Source organism: Pongo pygmaeus, chromosome 18, assembly GCF_028885625.2.
Source record: "Pongo pygmaeus isolate AG05252 chromosome 18, NHGRI_mPonPyg2-v2.0_pri, whole genome shotgun sequence".
NCBI classification, from domain to species: Eukaryota; Metazoa; Chordata; class Mammalia; order Primates; family Hominidae; genus Pongo; species Pongo pygmaeus.
Genome location: NC_072391.2, coordinates 962445 through 981930, shown reverse-complemented (window position 1 = coordinate 981930; position 19486 = coordinate 962445). Strand labels below are relative to the sequence as shown.

General features: G+C 54.2%; 1 protein-coding gene across 5 annotated transcripts in view; it reads left to right on the top strand.

Moving 5' to 3' along the window:
• The window catches only part of LMF1 (lipase maturation factor 1), a 110985-nt gene extending 96558 nt beyond the window's left edge, over positions 1 to 14427 (top strand). For 3 of the 5 annotated variants that reach the window (XM_054455369.2, XM_054455371.2, XM_054455372.2), the window contains 3 exons: positions 214 to 397; positions 1219 to 1331; positions 14203 to 14427. In XM_054455369.2, coding sequence (XP_054311344.2) covers positions 214 to 397; positions 1219 to 1331; positions 14203 to 14377 — 472 coding nt within the window. In that variant the 3' untranslated portion in view covers positions 14378 to 14427. Of the gene's footprint in view, positions 1 to 213; positions 398 to 1218; positions 1332 to 2154; positions 9744 to 14202 lie in introns of those variants that run through there. The other 2 variants (XM_054455370.2, XM_063654371.1) reach the window with 2 other exon arrangements.
• Positions 14428 to 19486: the final 5059 nt, after the last annotated feature.

Genomic DNA, 19486 nt, shown 5'->3' with positions numbered 1-19486 from the left:
AGGGAAGGTGCTCTCGAATGAGCCCCTAGGGCCACAGTTCCCAAAAGTTCTCCTCAGCCCCACCCAGACTCTCAGTAGCCCCTGACTGGGAGGTAGGTGGAGGCTGTAGGCCCTCCATCTGGGCCAGGATGGACAGTCGGGGAACCCCCCATGCACCCCACTCAGCCCAGTCGGTGTGTGACGTGGGCCTGGCCTGCCTCGGTCTCCCGGCAGCATCACCAGGGAGCGGATTGAGGTGATCCTGCAGGGCACAGCCAGTGCCAACGCCAGCGCCCCCGATGCCGTGTGGGAGGACTACGAGTTCAAGTGCAAGCCAGGTGACCCCAGCAGACGGCCCTGCCTCATGTCCCCATACCACTACCGCCTGGACTGGCTGATGTGTTTTGCGGCCTTCCAGGTGGGGGACAGTCCCTGGCAGGCGCAGGGACCTGCCTGTACCCCACCCTCTTTTGCCCGCAGATGGCAGGTTTCTAGAACGCCCACCGAAGGGGCAGGTGGGGAGGGAGGCTGGGGGAGATGGGATCCTGCCTGAGCTGAGAACTGAGCCCACACGACATCCAGGCCCAGCCTTAGGAGGGGCCTCATGTGGGAGCCCATCCCCCAGGGTCTGCCAGGTAGTGTCTCATGCCAGGAATCCCAGCCTGGGTGCCATAGTGAGACCCTGTATCTACGAAAAATACAGAAGTTAGGCAGCAGGTGAGGGTGGCACCTGTGGTTTCAGCTACACGGGAGGAGGAAGGATCGATTGAGCCCAACTGCTGCAGCCTCAAATGATGGCAGCATTGCACTCCAGCCTGGGGGACAGAGCCAGACCCTGTCTCAGAGAACAGGAAAGAAGGAATCCCCAGGGCTGGGGGTAGCAGAGGCACCCACAGACAGAGCTGCTGTTTCTGTCCTCTCGGTCCCGTCTCAGCCACCAGAAAACAGCCTCAGGGAGGCAGGGTCCAGAGGGTGCTGGGGCAGACAGGCTCCGAGGCACCCAGGCAGGGAAGCGAGGCCAGCAGCCGGCATAGGAAAGAGTGGTTAGGGCTACAAGGAGCATGCGAAGCAGGCAGCCCCTTAAGGGGACCCCAGCCAAAGAACTGGAGTGCGGCTGCCTAGGGAACACCACCTCCAGGAAAGCCTCAGGAGGGAGTGGAGGGCCCAGCTAAGCGTCTGGAGGGGCTGTGCCTGGACAGCGAGTGGCACAGCCATCTCCAGCCCGACCTCTCCTCCCAGACCTACGAGCAGAACGACTGGATCCTCCACCTGGCTGGCAAGCTCCTGGCCAGCGACCCCGAGGCCTTGTCCCTGCTGGCACACAACCCCTTCGCGGGCAGGCCCCCGCCCAGGTAGGATGCCCTCCCGGCCGCTGCTCAGGGGTCTCCCCCAAATCCAGGGGTCTGCTGGGATCCCACCACCTGTACTCGCACCCCCACCTGCTCACAGGAAGCGCCCCTTCCCTCCCACAGAGGCAGGAGGTGGGGCCTGCTGGGAGCAAAAAGGGCCCCCCCACATCAGCCTTGGCATCAAGGCTGGTCCCACCCCTGCCTCATAGCCCACCTCAAACCAAACCTGCCATGGTGAGAGGAGCCCAGGACAACTGCTCTGGGCAGGGCAACCACAGCTCACAGCTTTGTTGAGGTGTCCTCCGGGTGCCACCTCTGCTCCTGGCCTGGAGAGGCAAGAAGGACAGGCAGGGCCCTCACTCCAGAAGCCCCAGGAGTCCATGGTGAACTGGGCAGCGGACTGCAGTGAGAGCCCTGTGGGCCCTGCAGCCTGGCCCACCCCAGGCAGTGACGTGACATTCCAGGGAGGGAGCCCTGCGGGGTCAGATTCTCAGGAGCCAGAGGTGGTAGCCATGGGGGAAATCACCCTCCTCCCCATACCGGGGATGACTTTCCAGACTCCACGCAGGGGAGCTGGGGTGCAGAGGGAGACACTAAGGACCTTGAGCGTTGTGACCAGCGGACAAGGTTTTGGGGAGAGCTGGGGCCTCCAGAAGAGGAGCAGGAGGCAGGGATGGGGCCCCACTGGGGTACGGGAGGGGATCTGAGGACAGTGTGGGGTGGGGTCCAGGGTGGGGCAGAGCGTGGAGGATTGGAGACGCCCACGTGACCAGACCTAGGGTGGCCACTCTGACAAGCATTTGCATCCTCTGCCCCACGTGGTTAGGATTGAGCAGCCCCCTGGAGGGAGTAGGAACAGAGCAGAGTCTGGACTGCCCACCCCTCCCCTGCACCATCAGCCACCGATTCTGAACGAAAACACAGCTCTGGATTTTCCCTCCAAGAACACTCGGGAACCGGGACAGCTGCACCCTCTGGAGTTGCTCACAGCTGCCTGGAGGCCCCAGCCAAGGAGCTGGAGGGCGGGGACGGGAGGGGCGCCGAGGTCCACAGAGGCAGTGGAGCAGCTGGGCCCGAGTCTGGCAGCCCAGGCAGGGTGCTCCTGGCCAAGCGATGCTTCCGGGGCTGCTTCCCCAGCACGGGTATTACAGGGAGGTGGGGCAGAGGGGCGATGGGGTCCCTCCTCGGGCCCGGCCTCAGGCAGTCCAGGGGAGTCTCCATCCCAGAGCCTCTGGTGGGGTGGCCACCCTCCTAGCTGGCGCCCTCAGACAGGGCCACCTTCCTGTGAATTAGCATCAAGCCCCATGTGACTTGCCTGCCATGTGGCCACCAGCAGCCCTGGAACTCTGAGGCCTTGGAGCCTGGACAGGCAGCCGTTCACCTGGCTCACTGGGGACCAGGCCCCAGAGCTCGTCCTTCCAGGCTCAATACGGGTCTTCTCTGTTACTGCCCCGTCTCAGCAGCCTTCAGAGCCCCCCAGCCCCCACCCCAGATCGCGGCCTCCTGGGTGCCTGGGGACCCTGGAGCTGGCCTGGAGGAAGGTTTGCCATCATCAGGTCGTGACGGAAGCCTCTTCTGGTGAAGGGCACAGTCGGATCGTCTTGTTTCTCCGCCAGGAGGTGTTGGGAAAAGTAATCATGTCAGAGCAGTTTCACGTCCATCCATGGGTCCCAAAGTCTACCTAAAAGGATGGATACTGTGAAAACCAAGTGTGAGAAGCAGTAACTATGTTATATGAACCAGTAATGAGTTAACATTTAGGGAAAACATTTAAAACATCTGAAATACTGAACATCGCCACACAGCACATCTCTCCCGTCTCCATGATACATGTGTTTGGCAGCCGGAGCAGGTGGTACCATGACAGGCCGTGGCCTAACCGTGGGCCTGCATTCAGTTCATTGACTTTAAAACTGGAAGATGGAGAAGACACTTATCCCTGTTCCTCCCACTAAGTGCAACCAAGATCCCTGGACGTTACACATGAAACAGGAAGACTGAAGGTGAGAGAGGAGCCACCAGCAGGGCCCCTGGACGTTACACATGAAACAGGAAGACTGAAGGTGAGAGAGGAGCCACCAGCAGGGCCCTGGACGTTACACATGAAACAGGAAGACTGAAGGTGAGAGAGGAGCCACCAGCAGGGCTCCCGGACGTCACACATGAAACAGGAAGACTGAAGGTGAGAGAGGAGCCACCAGCAGGGCCCCCGGACGTCACACATGAAACAGGAAGACTGAAGGTGAGAGAGGAGCCACCAGCAGGGCCCCTGGACGTCACACATGAAACAGGAAGACTGAAGGTGAGAGAGGAGCCACCAGCAGGGCCCCTGGACGTCACACATGAAACAGGAAGACTGAAGGTGAGAGAGGAGCCACCAGCAGGGCCCCTGGACGTCACACATGAAACAGGAAGACTGAAGGTGAGAGAGGAGCCACCAGCAGGGCCCCTGGACGTCACACATGAAACAGGAAGACTGAAGGTGAGAGAGGAGCCACCAGCAGGGCCCCTGGACGTTACACATGAAACAGGAAGACTGAAGGTGAGAGAGGAGCCACCAGCAGGGCCCCTGGACGTTACACATGAAACAGGAAGACTGAAGGTGAGAGAGGAGCCACCAGCAGGGCCCCTGGACGTTACACATGAAACAGGAAGACTGAAGGTGAGAGAGGAGCCACCAGCAGGGCCCCTGGACGTCACACATGAAACAGGAAGACTGAAGGTGAGAGAGGAGCCACCAGCAGGGCCCCTGGACGTTACACATGAAACAGGAAGACTGAAGGTGAGAGAGGAGCCACCAGCAGGGCCCCTGGACGTCACACATGAAACAGGAAGACTGAAGGTGAGAGAGGAGCCACCAGCAGGGCCCCTGGACGTTACACATGAAACAGGAAGACTGAAGGTGAGAGAAGAGAGCCACCAGCAGGGCCCTCGGGACGGAGCCATGGCCCCAAAATGGCAGTGACTGCCTAGGCTTACTTTTGACCTCATTTTCTAGACTTGGAGGTGAGGAAACTGGAAACCCAGTAATGCCAGCAGATACAGACAAGAAACACCTCAACAAAAATCCGCTCTTTCTGGCTAAAGGGCCAGAAAAGAGCAGCCTAGCAAGACAGGAAATTTACAGAAAATAATCACCACTCCAGGCAACACCACAGAAAAAGCCATGGCCCCACCCACACCGGCAAGGTATGGAGTAGGGAGCCTGGACTCTCCTCCACACAGCTTGCTGGGGTGCTACCAGAGGAGGCCAAGTAGGAAGCTGAGATTTTCATCCAAGTGGGCAGGAAGGACCCGCCGCTTCTGTGGTGTCAGCGGAGACCACCGGAGGAGCCTGGACTCCCCCAACCCCTGGCAGTACTGAAGGGCTCCTCCCCTCCAGAGTGGTATTACGTAATAACTAGCAGAAAGTCAGGACCTTCACCACCACCCAGCAGTGACTAGGCTACCCCCGCCATAGGGTCATGGAGGCCTAGTGCAGAGCCACAACTCCCACCCTACCCAGAAACAACAAGGAATACCCCCAATGCATCCACTGGAGTTCTACCCCAACCTGGCAGGAGCAAGGCAATACCCCCATCTCTACCAGCATGAGGTCAGAAGAAGTCATCTAAAGCAGAAGGTTTAAATAAGATCCAAAATCTCCTAATACACCAAAGTCTTCAGTTTTCAATGGAAAAATTACTTGTCTCAGCAGGAAACAGGAAGACATTGAACTGGTGAAAAAGGGCAGTCGACAGATGATAGCACCAAGATGAGAGAGGTATTAGAGTGACTTCACAGAGATGTGGATGCAGCCATCGAAAACGCATTCAGTAAGCAATTATGAACACAACTGATAAAAAATACAGCCTCGGCAAAGAAATAGATTTTTTAAAGAACCAAATGAAAAATTTAGAAGTGAAAAATATAACTGATATAAAACACTCAACATCTGAATGGCGAGGACAGAGGAAAGAATCAATAAACTTAAACATAGAAAGTACCCAGTGGGAACAAGAGAGAGGACATAGACGGGGAAAAACAGCAAGAGCCTCAGGGATCTGTGGGACTGAGACTGTAACAAAAGATCCAGAATTCATGTCATCAAAGTCCTAGGAGGAAGAGAGAGTGAGCTTTAGGGCTGAAAATGTACTTGGAGAAATAAGAACTGAAAACTTCCCAAATTTGGCAAAAGGGACAAACCTACTGAGTCAATAAACTGAGTAAACCCTAAATAGGAAAAACCCAAAGAAATTCAAACCTAAACACATCAAAGTCAAATTTCTAAAAACCAGAGATAATAAAACATTGCCAGCCTGGCCAACATGGTGAAACCTCGTCTCTACAAAAATAAAAATTAGCGAGTATGGTGCCACACGCCTGTAATCCGAGTTACTCAGGAAGCTGAGCAGGAGAATTGCTTGAACCTGGGAGGCAGAGCTTGCAGTGAGCCGAGATCACACCATTGCACTCCAGCCTGGGCAACAGAGCGAGACTCAGTCTCAAAAAAAAAGAAAAAAGAAAAAACATGGGTAAATACAATAGACATTCCTTCTCTTGAGTTCCAATCATGTTTGATGGTTAAGCAAAGGCTATAAAACTGTCTGAAGTAGTTCAAAGTTTATGTAGAGGAAGTAGTTAAGATAATTATAAATGGATGAGGGCAAACGGACATAGAGGTGAGGTTTCTATACTTAACTTGAAGTGGTAAAATGACATCAGTAGACTCTAAGTTACGTGCCAAGAACAGCCAGTAAAAAACAACCTATATTAAGAGATACATTGGAACACAGTATTGACAAATCAAAACGGAATTCTAAAACACTTACATAACCCATAGGAAAGCAGGTTGGAAAACAAAGAAATCAGAAACAGAACAGATGAGAAGACGTAAAATGATCGACTTTATATTCAATGTAAATGGTCTAAATAAGCCAATTAAAAGATAAAGACTGGCCAGGTGCAGTGGCTCACTCCTGTAATGTCAGCACTTTGGGAGCTGAGGCAGGTGTATCACTTGAACTCAGGAGTTCAAAATCAGCCTGGCCATCATGGCAAAACCCTCTCTTTACTAAAAATACAAATATTAGCCAGGCATGGTAGTGCATGCCTGTAATCCCAGCTACTCGGGAGGCCGAGGCTACAGTGAGCCAAGACATGTCACTGCACTCCAGCCTGGGCAACACAAGACCCTCTCTCAAAAAAAAAAAAAAAAAAAAGATAGTAACTTAAATATATGCATAATGAGCTTATGCCCTGATAAATGCAGCATAAGTTGAAAATGTAAGTCAAAAATGCGTTTAGTACACCTACCAAACATCAGTCGTAGCTTAGCCTAGCCTGCCACCTTAAACATGCTCAGAACACTTACATTAGACTACACTGGGCAAAATCATCTAGCACAGGCCTGTTTTATAATACAGTGTTGAATATCTTATGTAATTTATTGAATACTGTATGAAAGTGAAAACAGGATAGTTGTCTGGGCACTCAAAGTGCGGTTTCTACCGAGGTGCATATCACTCACACCATTGGAAAGCTGAAAAACTGTCAGTTGAACTCTCTTAAGTTAGGGACCATCTGTATAGGCAGGTTGAAAGTAAATGGATAGAAAAAAATATGTGAATATTAATGAAAATAAAGGATTCATTGTATTAACCTGAAAGTAGACCTCAGTGCAAAAATTATCACAAAGACGGACAATGAGAAAAGAATCAACCCACCAAACAGACGTAGCAATCCTAAGTGTGTGCACTAAGCACGGATCTGCAAAACGTGAAGAAAAAAAAGAACTGAAAGGAGAGCTCAACAAATCAACAATTACGGCTGGATGTTTCAACACCCTTCTCTTAACAGTTGATAGAATAACTAGATGGAAATTCAGCAAGAACATAAAGGAGCAGCATCATCGACAGACAGGGCCTAATGATGTTTATAGAATATGCCACCCATTGCACTGAATGACATGTCACATTTTCTGGGATGTAGTTAAACTAGTGATGAGAGAGAAAGCACCAAATGCATAACATTAGAAAACAGACGTGAGAGGTTAGAAAAGAGGAAGGATCTCAAATCAATAATCTGACTTCAGCTGGGTGCCGTGGACGCACCTGTAGTCCCAGCTACTCAGGAGGCTGAGGTGGGAGGACTGTTTGAACCCAGGACGTTGATGCCAGCCTCTTGCTATCAGGCAACACAGGAAGACCCCGTCTCTTAAAAAAAAAAAAAAAAAAGAATAATCTAAGCCCAAGATTACATGAATAACTAGGAAAAAATTTAAAGCAAGGAGCAGTAAGAAAATAATAAAAAGCAGAAAATGAAATTGAAAACAAACAATAGAGAAACTTATTGAAACAAAGAGATGGTTCTTTTAAAAGACCAATAAAATCAGCAACCCTCTAGTAAGAATAACAAAAGGAGAAGATACGATTGCCAATATCAAAGATGAAAAAAGGTTGGGTGTGGTGGCTCATGCCTGAAATCACCACACTTTGGGAGGCCAAGGCGGGTGGATCACCTGAGCTCAGGAGTTCAAGACCAGCGTGGCCAACATGGTGAAACCCGGTCTCTACTAAAAATACAAAAACTTAGCTGGGCATGGTGGCACGCACCTGTAATCCCAGCTACTTGGGAGGCTGAAACACGAGAATCACTCGAGCCAAGACTGCACCACTGCACTCCAGCCTGGGCGACACCACGAGACTCTGTCTCGAAACGAAAAAGAGATATCACTACAGACTCTGCAATCTGAAAAGGATAATAAGGGAATACGACAAACATCTACATACATAAATTTTATAACTTGGATGAAATAGACCAATTTCTCAAAAAACACAAACTACCACAACTCACCTGGTATGAAATAATAATTTAAATAACCCTATAACTAGAAATTGAATTTGTAATTTTAAACTCCAAAAAGAAATATCCAGGCTCAGATGGTTTCACTGGAGAATTCTAAGATTAATTTCCCAGGAAATAGAAGAGAAGGAAAAGCATCAATTTATGTTTTGTTTATTTATTTATTTATTTATTTGAGACAGGTTCTCACTCTGTCACCCAGGCTGGAGTGCAATGGCACAAACATGGCTCACTGCAGCCTCGACCTCCTGAGCTCAAATTATCCTCCCGCCTCAGCCTCCCGGGTAGCTGGGACCACAGGCCCACACCACCACGCCTCACTAATTTTTTTAGTTTTTGTAGAGACAGGGTCTTGCCATGGTGCCCTGGCTGGTCCCAACCTCCTGGGCTCAGGCAGTCCTCCCACCTCAAAGTGCTGGGATTACAAGCGTGAGCCACTGTGCCCGGCCTTAATTTCTTTTATGAAGCTAGTGGTTCTCTGATACCAAAACCAGACAAAGATAATACAAGAAAATAGTATTACAAGCCCATATACCTCAGTGATACACAAAAGTTTTTAACAAATAGACTGGGCACCGTGGCTCACGCCTGTAATCACAACACTTTGGGAGGCCAAGGCGAGCGGATCACCTGAGGTCAGGAGTTCAACACCAGCCTGGCCAACATGGTGAAACCCCGTCTCTGCTAAAAACACAAAAATTAGCCGGGCATGGTGGCAGGTGCCTGTAATCCCAGCTACTCGGGAGGTGGAGGTTGCAGTGAGTGGAGATCGTGCCACTGCACTCCAGCCTGGGCAACAGAGTGAGACTCTGCCTCAAAAAAAAAAAATTACTAAATAGAATTTGGCAATATATAACAAAGAATTCTACACCATGACCAAGTAGGGATTATTCCAGGGATAAAGGTTGGTTCTGTATTTGAGAATCAGTCGATGTGATCCACATGTTACCAGCTAACGAAGATAACTCACATGATCACATCTGTCACTGTGGGGAAGGCACTTAACAAGTTTAACATCTATTCATGATTTAAACTTGGAAAAATAGAGAAGAAGAGGAACTTCCTCAGCTGGATAAAGAACATCTGCACAAGCCCTGCAGCCAGCATTCTCCTCGAGGGGAAGGAATCACCCTTCACCCTTTCAGATCCGAAACAAGAAAGGACGTCTGCTCTAACCATCAGATCCGGCACGGTGCTGGAAGCACTGGCCACTGCAGTATGGCAGGACAAGGAAAGAAAAGGCATGTCAATCACAAAGGAAGAAACGAAACTGTGCCTGTTTACAGATGACGTCGTTGTCTTTGTAGGAAATCCCAAAGCATCCACCAAAAACACGCCTAGAATTATTAAGTGAGGCCGGGCGCAGTGGCTTACACCTGCAATCCCAGCACTGTGGGAGGCCAAGGCAGGCCAATCACCTGAGGTCGGGAGTTCAAGACTAGCCTGACTAACATGGAGAAACCCTGTCTCTACTAAAAAAAAAATACAAATTAGCCGGGCGTGGTGACGCATGCCTGTAATCCCAGCTACTCGGGAGGCTGAGGTAGGAGAATTGCTTGAACCTGGGAGGCAGAGGTTACAGTGAGCTGAGATTGTGCCACTGCACTCCAGCCTGGGCGACAGAGTGAAACTCCATCTCAAAAAAAAAAAAAAAAAAAATGAGTTCAGCAAAGTCAGAAGACACAAGATCAACATAAATGATTCAATAGTATTCCTGTATACTAGCAATGAACACACAGACACCTAAATTAAATACGCAGAACCAACTTAAAACCACTCCAAAAAGTGAAATACTTAGGTATAAACCTGACAAAACATGCGCAGAACTTATATGCTGAAAACTCAGCAATGCTGCTGAAAGTCGTCAGCACACACCTAGAGAGATGGCCGCGTTTGTGGGTTGGAAGACACAACAAAGTGGAGATGACAGTTCCTTCCAGATTGATGGACAGGTTTAATGCAATTCCTATTTTAAAAAACCCTAGCAAGGTGTGTTAATGGGTAAGGACAAGTCATCCCAAGTTTTCTATGGAAATGTAAAGGAAAGAAAATAGCTAAAACCATTTTGAAAGAGAACAAAGTGGAAGGAATCAATCTACCCAGTTTCAAGACATAGAACTACAGTAGTCAACACAGCGTGGTATTGACAGAGGGACAGACATGCAATTCCGTGGAACACAACAGAGAACCCACAAATAGACCCAAACAAACATGCCCGGCTGAGTTTTTTTTACAAAAGCGCAAAAGCAATTCCATGGACAAAAACAAAACCTTCAACCCAAGTCTCACCCCACACAAAAATAACTCACAATGGATCCTAGACTTCAACATAAAGCATAAGACAATCAACTTTCAGGGCCAGGCCTGGTGGCGCACACCTGTAATCCCAGCACTGGGAGGCCAAGGTGGGCAGATTGCTTGAGCTCAGGAGTCTGAGACCAGCCTGAGCAATGTGGCAAAACCCCGTTTCAAATTTTAGTAATACAAAATTTTGTATTTTTGTACAAATAATGTACAAATTTTGTATTTTTGTATTACTAAAAATACAAAAAATTAGCAGGGCATGGTGGCACATGCCTGTAGTCCCAGCTACTTGGGAGGCTGAGGTGGGGAGGATCACTTGAGCCTGGGAGGCAGAGGTTGCAGTGAGCCAAGATCACATCACTGCACTCCAGCCTGAGCAACAGAGCAAGAGCTCATCTCAAAAAAAAAAAAAAAACTTTCAGGAAAAAATAGAAGAAAATCTTTGGGATCTAGGGCCAGGCAGAGTCATTACACTTGATACTAAAAAGATGATCTGTAAAAGGAAAAACTGATAAATTGAAATTCATTAAAATTAAAAGCATTTGCTGCATAAAAGGCCCTGTTAAGAGGACAAACATAATTTTTAAGCTACAGACAGAAAATATTTGCAAGCCACGTGTCTGACAGTAGGCTAAAATCTGGAATATGTGAAGAAGTTCCATAACTTAACACTAAAATAATCTCATTAGAAAATGAGCGCAGACAGAAGGAGACGTTTCACCAAAGAAGGTGCACAGATGCCAGATAAGCCCAGGAGAAATGTCTGTCATTAGAGAAGCAAGAACCACCATGACACCACTGCACACCCATCCGGTGACATCACTGCACGCCCATCCCGTGACATCACACACCCATCCCGTGACATCACTGCACACCCATCCCGTGACACCACTCACACCCATCCCGTGATACCACTGCACACCCATCCCATGACACATCTGCACACCCATCCCGTGACACCATTGCACACCCATCCCATGACACATCACACACCCATCAAAACTGCTGGAATAAGAGTAGCAACAACCCCACGTGCTGGCAAAGATACTGAGAAACTGGGTCACTTGGCCGTTGCTGGGAGGGTAAAATGGCTCCACAAAAACGACACCCAAAGTTGCTGTGGACTCAGCAGCTGCTTCCATGGACGTTTAAGCCAGAGAGTTGAAACCCAGGTTCGTGAAGAAACCCGTGCAGAGGTGTACGGCAGCTGTAATAGACAAAAACTGCAAAGAGCTCAGCTATCCTTCCACAGGAGAGCGACCGCACAAACTAGGGTGCACTCACGCTGCGGATGCTGGTCAGCGATGAGGAGGAAGGAAGCCTCCATCACACGGCCTGGCGGAACCTGAGAATTGGCATGAGAATCGCCTGCCCCGCGGGCACGTGCCGCAGGGTTCCACTCATTCTTGAAATCATATGTTCTTGAAATCACACAAGGAGGCCGAAGGGCGGGGGTGGGTGTGGAAGGACACGGGGGTCCGGGCGTGGATGGGGCCTGTGTCTGTGGCCTCAGTGTCAGGCCCTGGCTGGGATCCCTACTATAGCTGTGCAAGATGCCAAGCTGTTGCCAGTAGGGTCTATTTCAAAAGGGCTGGGAGATCCCCGATTTTCAACACTCTCAAGCCCTCTGGGGCGGTGCCGTGGCCTTCTCGGGTACTTCGTCTGCGGGAATGAAATGCAACCCTTCAGGCCGCCGGGGGCCTGGGGCCCCTTCCCACCAACCTGCCAGTTGGCACAGAGGGTTCTGACCCTTTCCAAAACCCTTTCCAAACTGCAGTTCCAGCTCTTGATGTCAGAGACCAGGCCCCGGGCCCCCCAGGCCTTGACCCTGTCCTGGGAAGGAGCAGAAAGCAAGAGCAGGAATTTGGGAAAGATGGGCGATCCCACTGCAGGAGGCCTCCCCGGGACCCCCACCCTCCCGGCCTGACTAAATGCAGGGTTTGGGAGAGGGTGGGCCTGCGTGGGGTCTGTGCTGCCCTAGCAAGGCCCAGGAGAGTGTGCAGGGACCATGCTGCCAGCACAGCCCAACACCCTCACGGCCGCACCCCAGCCCATCCCTTCAGCCTGCTGCTGAGCTGCTCAGAGGTCAACCTCGGGGTCCAGTGTGACATCTCTGCCTGGCACCACCTGGCCTCAGTCCCCATGCTGGCCGCTGCCGTCCATATAGCCAAGAAAAACCATGGCAGCCTCAGGCCCAGGGGGTCCAGGAAAGACCCCTGGGGCCCAGGGCAGTGGGCAGTGCCCTCCTGGAGTGGACGGGAGCCCCCAGCTGCCAGCATCGCCCTCAGTCTTGGCTGCCCAGGAGGTTTTCCAAAGGCCCGACCCCACTCCTCTTGGAGCTGCTGATCCCTCTCTTCCATCAGGCGCCTCAGGGACCCTCCTCCACCCGGAGGGTCTCTGTCTTCCCAGTTTTCCTGGCATAATTCAGACTTGGGGAGAGAAGAATCATCATCCATCACACACCCAGACCCAAAGAGACAAAGCCAGGAGGAGCAGGGCAGACCCAGAAGTCCTCACCCTGCCAGCCTAAGGGGCATGGCCCAAGGTCTCCACCCACAGCCCCCAGGGCACAGCTGTGTGCAGGTCACCAGAAGCCCCAAATAATGACAGCACCCCAGACAGCATCGGGCCCTGGTGCAGCGTGAAGCCTCTGGCACTTGCCTGGGCTCATTCTAGGGGCCATTAGAGGGTCCTGTTATGGCTGCATCCTCACACCCACCGGGCAGCTGGGGCCCAGCTCTGCCGTAGATCCCAGCCAGGCAGCAGCTGCCCTGTGGGCTGAGAAGCTTCCACTCCTGCTGCACAACTACGAAGGGGCCTGGAGGGCCGGGAGCTGGTGATGGTGACAACTCCGCCTAGCGCCTCCTCCTCCTCCGGGGCAGCCAAGCAACCCTGGACACGAGGGGTCTTCGTCCCACCCCCAGGAGAAAATGCCCAGTCCTCCAAGAGTCCAGTGAGGGCTTGCCAGCTGGGGACCAAGACCTAGTGTGGCCTAAACCAGGCCTGGTCACCAGGGGTCAGGCGGGACCTTATACAGGGCTCAGTGGAGAGACCTGCCTGCTGCCCCGGTCCAGGGGAGATGGGGGTGGGAGTCTTCATTCCACTCGGGCATGACGGAGGAGAGCAGGCAGCCAGCATTGGCAGGGAAGGGCCTGAAGCCCTGGGAAGCAGAGGCTGCGCCCTCAGGAAACAGGTCCCGGCCTGGCTCCCTCACAGCCTCGGGCTGCCCCGTGGATCGAAACCCCCAGGCACCTTGCGCCAGGGCTGGCCTGATGGTGGAGATGCCACACTGTGAGCAGCAGGTTCCTCTCCACGCCTTCCCAGGTTGGGGGCACTTGGGGCTCAACCTGAGGCCTTGTCAACAGCCTCGGGCCTGCTCAGTACCACCGTTGAAGCCCCTGGCCTTCCCCGGGCCGGTCCCTCTGCCGTGTGGGCTCTGCCGAGTGGGCCCTGCCGAGTGGGCCCTGCTGGGTCTCCTCTCCCGGAGCTGCCCCGTGTCCGCCCTCCCGCCTTGCTGCACTGTTCACTGCCGAGGGTGCCAACTGGAACAGTTGCCCTGCCCGGGGTCTGCTGGAAGTCCGCCTGTGCTCAGGGTGGGGGCTCCTCATGCAGCCCCTCTGTCCGTGGGGGACCCCTGTGAGCAGCTGCAGCTCAGCAGCAGGCTGAGGAGCCGGGTCGGGGGCCGGGAGTCCCAGCAGGCCCTGGGCTGACACGTGCCCCTTTGCAGGTGGGTCCGAGGAGAGCACTACAGGTACAAGTTCAGCCGTCCTGGGGGCAGGCACGCTGCCGAGGGCAAGTGGTGGGTGCGGAAGAGGATTGGAGCCTACTTCCCTCCCATCAGCCTGGAGGAGCTGTGGCCCTACTTCAGGGACCGTGGGTGGCCTCTGCCCCTGCCCCTCTAGATGTGCACCAGAAATAAAGGTGAAAACCCAGCCCCTCGGCAGCTCAGCAACATCTGCCCTTCCCTGCGCCCGGCCCAAGCTCGGCATCGCCAAGAGAGACGTGGAGAGGAGAGTGGTGGGACCCAGCCCCCAGCACGGGGGTCCTGGGTGGGGTCTGCTGTCACACACTGTGGGAGCTCCCAGGCCCTGCCCGCCTGGGGCCCCACATCCAGGCCAACCCTTGTCCCAGGCGCCAGCCTTCTCAGGGGGCTCTGATCTCCCATCCATCCCACCCTCCTCCCAGAGGCCCAACCTGGGGCTGTGCTGCCCACAGGAGTTGAGACAATGGCCATCCTGACACCTTCCTTCACTACAGCCCTGACCACAGACCCAACCAGGGAGCTCTTGGGGTCTCTAGCGCCCCAGGGGCTGGTTTCTGTTCCCCCCATCAATGGTGTGTTCCCAGCCAGGTCCTGACCCTCAGAGCCGAGTCCCCATCACGTCTGGGGCAGCCGAACCCTTGCCCCACAGGGACCTGGACGCGCCCGGCCAGGATGTGGGGTTGGACGGGCCATTTTCTGTCCTATCCCTCATCTCCACCCCTGCCACAGCCTACACACATCCCACACATGCAGGCACACACAAGGGCGCACACAGCCCATGCACACGTGTTCTGGGCCCGGTTTCATCCCCCAGTGACTGGTGTCTGTGAGGCGCAGATGGGCACACCGCACACCCAGCCCCCCACCAGGCTGTGCCCACGCTGCCTCTGAGGCCTTGACAAGGCCCCTCAATCGGAGGACAGCCGGCCGTGCACACTTTCACCATTGTCGGACAAACAGCGTCTACTGCACGTTTTTCTATTATTCCTATTCTTATGCCATAGCTATGGCATATTTTTCTCCTATTCCTATTATACCATTTACCAGCTTACTCGAAAACAAACGGCTTAAATGAAGAAGTTCTTGTACCTCCCTCCCCTTGGCGGTGGCCGTGCCCCCAGCCCACACTCCGGTGCTGGGGCAGCGGGTGACCGAGCGGGACTCAGGCTTGGTGGAGAGGTGAATGGGTGGTGCTTTGCCTGGCGACCCTTCCAGTGCCTGCTGCAGGAATACTTGGAGTAAATGGGAATGAGCCGGGGTGCCGGCCCTGCTGGAAGGAGGCAAAGCTCTGGGGCAACGTCTCTCCCACCCAGGACGCTGTGAGGCTAGGTCCCGGGAGAAGTCAGAAGTGGGCCCCACCACAGGACAGAGGCCCTCCCCTCTCCCCCAGCTTAGGAGGTAGCCACCACCCCTTCCCCCTGCCTCCATCCATGGCGCCTGGAGCCGTGATGCCCACGGCTGAGCCACTGTGGGGGGCCCCAGTGGGGACAACACGGTGGTTCAGGCCGAGGAGGCCGGCTGCGGTGGGCACAGTGCGGGTCTGTGTGGAGCCCCCCGTCGGGGGCAGCCAGCCCAGGTGCGAACAGAGGGCCCGTGTTCCAGCTCCCAGGGAAACAGGGCGCCCTGTGTCTGTGGAGGGACAGACGGGGCCTCAGAGGGACGCGCCAGGAGCCAGCAAGTCTGCCGGAGCGACCACGCGGAGCTGTCGGCCACAGGGGCCTGAGCAGCCCTTCCTGGGGGGCTGTCCCAGGGACTGTGCCGTTGGTGGGGCCCAGCCCTGTGGCACAGCTCAGGCGCAGACATCTCGGGCAGCGGCAGGAGTTGTGGGAACCCGAGGGACCCATCGCCCGGGAAAGGCTGGTGCCATGGGGTGCCCCTGCCCAGCCTCTGCAAGGGGGAGGCCTGAGGAGCCAACAGTCCTCCATGCCCCCTGCCCGGAACCCTCCCGTGCAGCCGCCCTCCCCGTGGTGGGTCCCAAATCCCACAGCCCCTCTTCCCGGGCTCCTTCACCCCGCTCCAGGCTCCTCTTGTCCCAGGGCAGCTGTGTACCACTGGTCTCCCAGGGACCCCGTAGTGGGGTTGCAGGTCCTGGTCAAGGGGGCAGGGCAGGAGCCCACAGCAGGAGTGACTGGGCAGCCCGTTCATGGGACCCACAGCCCAGAAGCGCTGCAGCACTGTCCTGGGACCACGGGAAGGGCCTGCAAGAGCCCTGGAGCCAGCACTCTCATCCTCCATCGGGGATGGCAGCTGTGACTTCCCAGGGGACCTGGGGGTGGGGTCAAGTCACACAGCATGAAGCAGACCAGGGGCCGTCATTAAGCGAACAGTTTGTGGTGTGGAGTGCACTCCCGAGGCCATGCATCCACCACCCCTCCATCCAGCCCATTTCCATCTGCCAGACAGAGCCCCTAGCCCCAGGGAATCCATCTCACGCCTCTGTGGGTCTCCCTGTTCGGGACGCTTCATATAAACGGAATCACGGCCCTCAGCCCTCCCATCGGGCATGTCAGCTTCTTCCCTCACGTCTGAACTCTCTCCACAGAGCCTGTGCGAGACGCCCGGCCCCCGGCTGCCTGTATTCTGTGTGACGGAGGGTCCCATCTGCCGGTGTGGGGCAATGGGGCCAGTAGCCCCCACACGTGTCAGGCCAATGCCTGTGGTCAGGAAGTCCCCTGGGGGCGGAGGCCTGGGCATCTGAAGGGGTGCTCAGGGTGTGGGAGTCATGGTGTGATCTGCCCTCCCCATCTCGGCCAGCCTCGGGGGCTTGTCACTGTTGAAGGCCAGTCTGCTGCCACCTCTGGGTACCCCACCAAGGTCACAAATATAAGGGGGCCCCTGGACCCAGCTGGGGGCCTCGGGGACCCACTCCATGGAGCCCTTGGCTCTAACCCGTGAGTGTCCAGCCCTGCTCAGGGAGACCCCCTCACCCGGCAGGCAGAGGGGCCCTAATGGTGGGGGTCCAGTCTCTGGATCCAGGTTCCCAGAGACGTCCACTCACCTGGAGCAGACAGGTGACCTGAGGTCGGGTTGTGACAGACTCGGCTGGAGTGGAGCCTGCACCCTCTGCAGACCCAGAGCCCGTCACACCTGACCCTTCCAAGGCTGGGTTCCCGTCACCTCATCAGTCTTTGGCAGATGGTCCCAAGGCCTCACCGCACTGAGCCCATCTCCCCCAAATGTCTGGGGTCCCTGTGTGGTCAGGGCCGTGGGGCCTTTGCACTAGCAACCACTGCTGGCGTCCACACAGCAACCCCCTGGCTATCCAGGGCCCGCTCTGCGCCCTGACACCAAGCTGCCCCTGGTCCCACGCCAGGCCCGCAATGTGGGTCTGCTGGGTCAACCGTGGGCCTGGGGGAAGGGAGAGGCACCCTGGAGTCCCTGGAGCAGCCTCGCTGGCTGGGTCAGGCTCTTAGCCATTCTCACTGCAGCTTGGAGGTCTCAGACTGCCCAGGTCCTCATCTGAGCAGGAAGGTTTGGGAGAATGGCGGCTTTGGAGCTTTAGATCAGCAACACACAACAATACCACAGACGGTGGCAGCTGGCCCACAGTGGCAGAAAAGAAAGCTCCCTCATCAAAACAGTGTGGCAGCAGCATGAAGACCTAAAGATGGACGGGGCACAGTAACCACCCGAGAAATCGTCCACACGCAGCCAGGTACCTTCTGATGAGAACGTCCCCAGAAATCGTCCCACACACACAGCCAGGTACCTTCCAACGAGAACAACCCGAGAAATCGTCCCACACGCAGCCAGGTACCATCCGACAAGAACAACCCAAGAAATCGTCCCACACACGCGGCCAGGTACCTTCTGACAAGAATGGCCCGAGAAATCGTCCCACACGTGGCCAGGTACCGTCCGACGAGAACAACCCAAGAAATCGTCCCACATGCGTGGCCAGGTACCTTCCAACAAGAACAGACCGAGAAATCATCCCACACATGTGGCCAGGTACCTTCCGACGAGAGCAACCCAAGAAATCGTCCCACACGCAGCCACGTACCTTCCAACAAGAACAACCCGAGAAATCGTCCCATACACGCGGCCAGGTACTTTCCAACAAGAACAGCCCGAGAAATCGTCCCACACACGCGGCCAGGTACCATCCAACGAGAACAACCCGAGAAATAGTCCCACACGCGGCCAGGTACCATCCAACGAGAACAACCCGAGAAATTGTCCCACACACGCGGCCAGGTACCATCCGACAAGAACAACACGAGAAATCGTCCCACATGTGGCCAGGTACCTTCCGACGAGAACAACTAGTACCTTCCGATGAGAATGACCAGGTACCTTCCGACGAGAACGACCAGGTACTTTCCGACGAGAACAACCAGGTACCTTCTGACGAGAACGATCCAAGAAATCGTCTCACATGCAGCCACGTACCTTCCAACGAGAACAACCAGGTACCTTCTGACAAGAACAACCCGAGAAATCATCCCACACATGCAACCAGGTACCTTCCGACAAGAACGACTTGAGAAATCGTCCCACATGCAGCCAGGTACCTTTCGACGAGAACAACCAGGTACCTTTCAACAAGAATGACCTGAGAAACTGTCCCACACGTGGCCTGGTACCTTCCAACAAAGGCTCCAAGACCATTCAATGGGAAGAGGACAGTCTTTTCAGCAAATGGTACTGGGAAAGCTTGATCTCCACTTGCAAAATAATGAATGAAGCTGGCCCCTTACCTAACAGCATACACAAAAATTAACCCAAAAAACATAGGATGAAACACCTAAACATAAGAGCTAAAACTGTAAGACTCAGAATAAAACCTGGGAAAATCTTTAAGACATTGGATTTAGCAGTGATTTCTTGGATATGACACCAACAGCACCAGCAACAAAACAGAAAATAAATTGGACCTCATCAAAATTTGACATTTCTGGCCGGGTACAGTGGCTCACACCTCTAATCCCAGCACTTTGGGAGGCCAAGGTGGGCGGATCACCTGAGGTCAGGAGTTTGAGATCAGCCTGACCAACATGGAGAAACCCCGTCTGTGCCAAAAATACAAAAATTAGCCTGGCGTGGCAGGCACCTGTAGTCCCAGCTACTCGGGAGGCTGAGGCACGAGAATCGCTTGAACCCGGGAGGCGATGTTGCAGTGAGCTGAGACCACACCACTGCACTCCAGCCTGGGCAATAGAGTAATATTCTGTCTTTAAAAAAAAAAGTGGCTATAAATGAGACTGCAGAGCTGCCCCAAGCTGCTGCCTGTCTGTGGAAGCCCTGC